The 3,464-nt window shown below is 43.0% G+C and overlaps 1 protein-coding gene across 1 annotated transcript; it reads left to right on the top strand.

Annotated features, from left to right (window-relative positions):
• Positions 1 to 277: 277 nt before the first annotated feature.
• LOC111540916 (olfactory receptor 52K2-like) lies at positions 278 to 1,218 on the top strand. The gene is given in 3 exon segments (XM_023209599.1): positions 278 to 738; positions 740 to 1,186; positions 1,188 to 1,218. Coding segments are annotated over 3 exon segments (939 nt in total).
• The last annotated feature ends 2,246 nt before the right edge of the window (positions 1,219 to 3,464 follow it).

The raw sequence follows: 3,464 nt of genomic DNA, 5'->3' as shown, positions 1-3,464 counted from the left end.
CAATAAGGCTGCTTTGTAATACTAGCTTTATTGGAATTAAATGTCCTGAGCACCCAGTGATTTTATAGGCCCTTAAGGGCAAGGATCATGCATAATATTTCATGATACATACGATTATTTTCTAATTTCTTTTAATGTCTAAAAATGGGGATAAGAGCTAATCTTCTCACAAGAATGATCAGAGCTTGAATGTGAGCATTGTAATTCTGCTGATATTGAATATTCTCTGGAAGGGCCCTGTGGAAGCAGATAAGGAGGAAGAGAATTCCCAGGAGCCATGTCAGCCTCCAATATCACCTCAACACATCCAGCTGCCTTCTTGTTGATGGGGATTCCAGGCCTGGAGCACCTGCACATCTGGATCTCCATCCCCTTCTGCTCAGTATATACACTGGCCCTGCTTGGAAACTCCACCCTTCTTCTCATCACTCAGGCTGATGCAGCCCTCCATGAGTCCATGTACCACTTTCTGGCCATGTTGGCAGCCATCGACCTGGTTCTTTCCTCCTCAACACTCCCCAAAATGCTTGCCATATTCTGGTTCAGGGATCGGGAGATCAACTTCTTTGCCTGTCTGGCCCAGATGTTCTTTCTACACTCCTTCTCCATCATGGAGTCAGCAGTGCTGCTGGCCATGGCCTTTGACCGCTATGTGGCTATCTGCAAGCCACTGCACTACACCACGGTCCTGACTGGGTCCCTCATCACCAAGATTGGCATGGCTGCTGTGGTCCAGGCTGACACTAATGACTCCACTCCCCTTCCTGCTGAGACGCTTCTACTACTGCCAAGGCCCAGTGATTGCCCACTGTTACTGTGAACACATGGCTGTAGTGAGGCTGGTGTGTGGGGACACCAGCTTCAACAATATCTATGGCATTGCTGTGGCCATGTTTATTGGAGTGTTAGATCTATTCTTTACCATCCTATCTTATATTTTTATCCTTCAGGCAGTTCTACAACTCTCCTCTCAGGAGGTCTGCTATAAAGCATTTGGGACATGTGTCTCTCACATAGGTGCCATCCTAGCCTTCTACACACCTGTGGTCATCGCTTCAGTCATGCACCATGTGGCCTGCTGTGCTGCCTCACACATCCACATTCTCTTCGCCAATTTCTCTCTGCTCTTCCCACCCGTGGTCAATCCCATCATCTATGGTGTTAAGACCAAGCAGATCTGTGACAGTCTTGGGAGTATTCCCAAGAAAGGATATGTGAATAGAGAGTGAGGGATAAGTGGAAAAAGAATGGGGCACAGTGAATGCTGTAGTGGGCCAGGGCTGTGATGAGAATAGAAGGCTGCTAGACTCCATGTTTAGTTCTTTTCTTGTATTATGAAAGGATAAATGATGTCCTGAAGCTCAGTGCCAACAGTCTGTTTAGAATTTGTGGATCTTTGCCCTCTGGTAGCCTCTGGATTGAACTTGGTGACTGTGCTGTCTCCTCACAGAACCCTGACTCCTGTCAGTAAACTTGATAGTCTTGACCCTCTGGCCTCATGGTGACTTTGCTGAAGGACACAAAGATGCTCCCAAGTTCATTTGCTTAAGAGAGGCTGTGAAAAATCTGAATTTCTATCTCTGACTCATTGGAAATTTGGTGAATTATCCACTCAGATTCCTGAGTTAGGACCCCTACTCCATCCAGTGCAGGAATTCTGCTTTAACAGTCGATCCCTAGACTCTACCTAAACACTGTCAGTCCTGGTACACGTGCATCCTTTAAGCCTATTTATTCCAAGTGAGACAGCTCTGCTTGTTAGAAGGTTATTCCTTCAACTAAACCAGTCTGTATTCTTTGACTTCTCTTTTTTTTTTTATTTTTTACTTTTTTTAAAAAATTATACTTTAAGTTCTAGGGTACATATGCATAATGTGCAGGTTTGTTACATATGTATACCTGTGCCATGTTGGTGTGCTGCACCCATCAACTCGTCAGCACCCATCAATTCATCATTTATATCAGGTATAACTCCCCAATGCAATCCCTCCCCCCTACCCCCTTCCCATGATAGGCCCCAGTGTGTGATGTTCCCCTTCCCGAGCCCAAGAGAACTCATTGTTCAGTTCCCACCTATGAGTGAGAACATGCGGTGTTTGGTTTTCTCTTCTTGTGATAGTTTGCTAAGAATGATGGTTTCCAGCTGCATCCATGTCCCTACAAAGGATGCAAACTCATCCTTTCTTATGGCTGCATAGTATTCCATGGTGTATATGTGCCACATTTTCTTAATCCAGTCTGTCACAGATGGACATTTGGGTTGATTCCAAGTCTTTGCTATTGTGAATAGTGCCGCAATAAACATACGTGTGCATGTGTCTTTGTAGTAGAATAATTTATAATCCTTTGGGTATATACCCAGTAGTGGGATGGCTGGGTCATATGGTACATCTAGTTCTAGATCCTTGAGGAATTGCCATACTGTTTTCCATAATGGTTGAACTAGTTTACAATCCCACCAACAGTGTAAAAGTGTTCCTATTTCTCCACATCCTCTCCAACACCTGTTGTTTCCTGATTTTTTAATGATTGCCATTCTAACTGGTGTGAGATGGTATCTCATTGTGGTTTTGATTTGCATTTCTCTGATGGCGAGTGATGATGAGCATTTTTTCATGTGTCTGTTGGCTGTATGAATGTCTTCTTTTGAGAAATGTCTGTTCATATCCTTTCCCCACTTTTTGATGGGGTTGTTTTTTTCTCGTATATTTGTTTGAGTTCTTTGACGATTCTGGAAATGAGCCCTTTGTCAGATGAGTAGATTGCAAAAATTTTCTCCCATTCTGTAGGTTGCCTGTTCACTCTGATGGTAGTTTCTTTTGCTGTGCAGAAGCTCTTTAGTTTAATGAGATCCCATTTGTCAATTTTGGCTTTTGTTGCCGTTGCTTTTGGTGTTTTAGACATGAAGTCCTTGCCCATGCCTATGTCCTGAATGGTACTACCTAGATTTTCTTCTAGGGTTTTTATGGTATTAGGTCTAACATTTAAGTCTCTAATCCATCTTGAATTAATCTTCGTATAAGGAGTAAGGAAAGGATCCAGTTTCAGCTTTCTACTTATGGCTAGCCAATTTTCCCAGCACCATTTATTAAATAGGGAATCCTTTCCCCATTTCTTGTTTCTCTCAGGTTTGTCAAAGATCAGATGGCTGTAGATGTGTGGTATTATTTCTGAGGACTCTGTTCTGTTCCATTGGTCTATATCTCTGTTTTGGTACCAGTACCATGCTGTTTTGGTTACTGTAGCCTTGTAGTATAGTTTGAAGTCAGGTAGCGTGACGCCTCCAGCTTTGTTCTTTTGACTTAGGATTGTCTTGGCAATGCAGGCTCTTTTTTGGTTCCATATGAACTTTAAAGCAGTTTTTTCCAATTCTGTGAAGAAACTCATTGGTAGCTTGATGGGGATGGCACTGAATCTATAAATAACCTTGGGCAGTATGGCCATTTTCACGATATTGATTCTTC

This window comes from Piliocolobus tephrosceles, chromosome 13, assembly GCF_002776525.5.
Source record: "Piliocolobus tephrosceles isolate RC106 chromosome 13, ASM277652v3, whole genome shotgun sequence".
Lineage (NCBI taxonomy): Eukaryota > Metazoa > Chordata > Mammalia > Primates > Cercopithecidae > Piliocolobus > Piliocolobus tephrosceles.
This window is presented reverse-complemented; position numbering and strand designations above follow the sequence as displayed.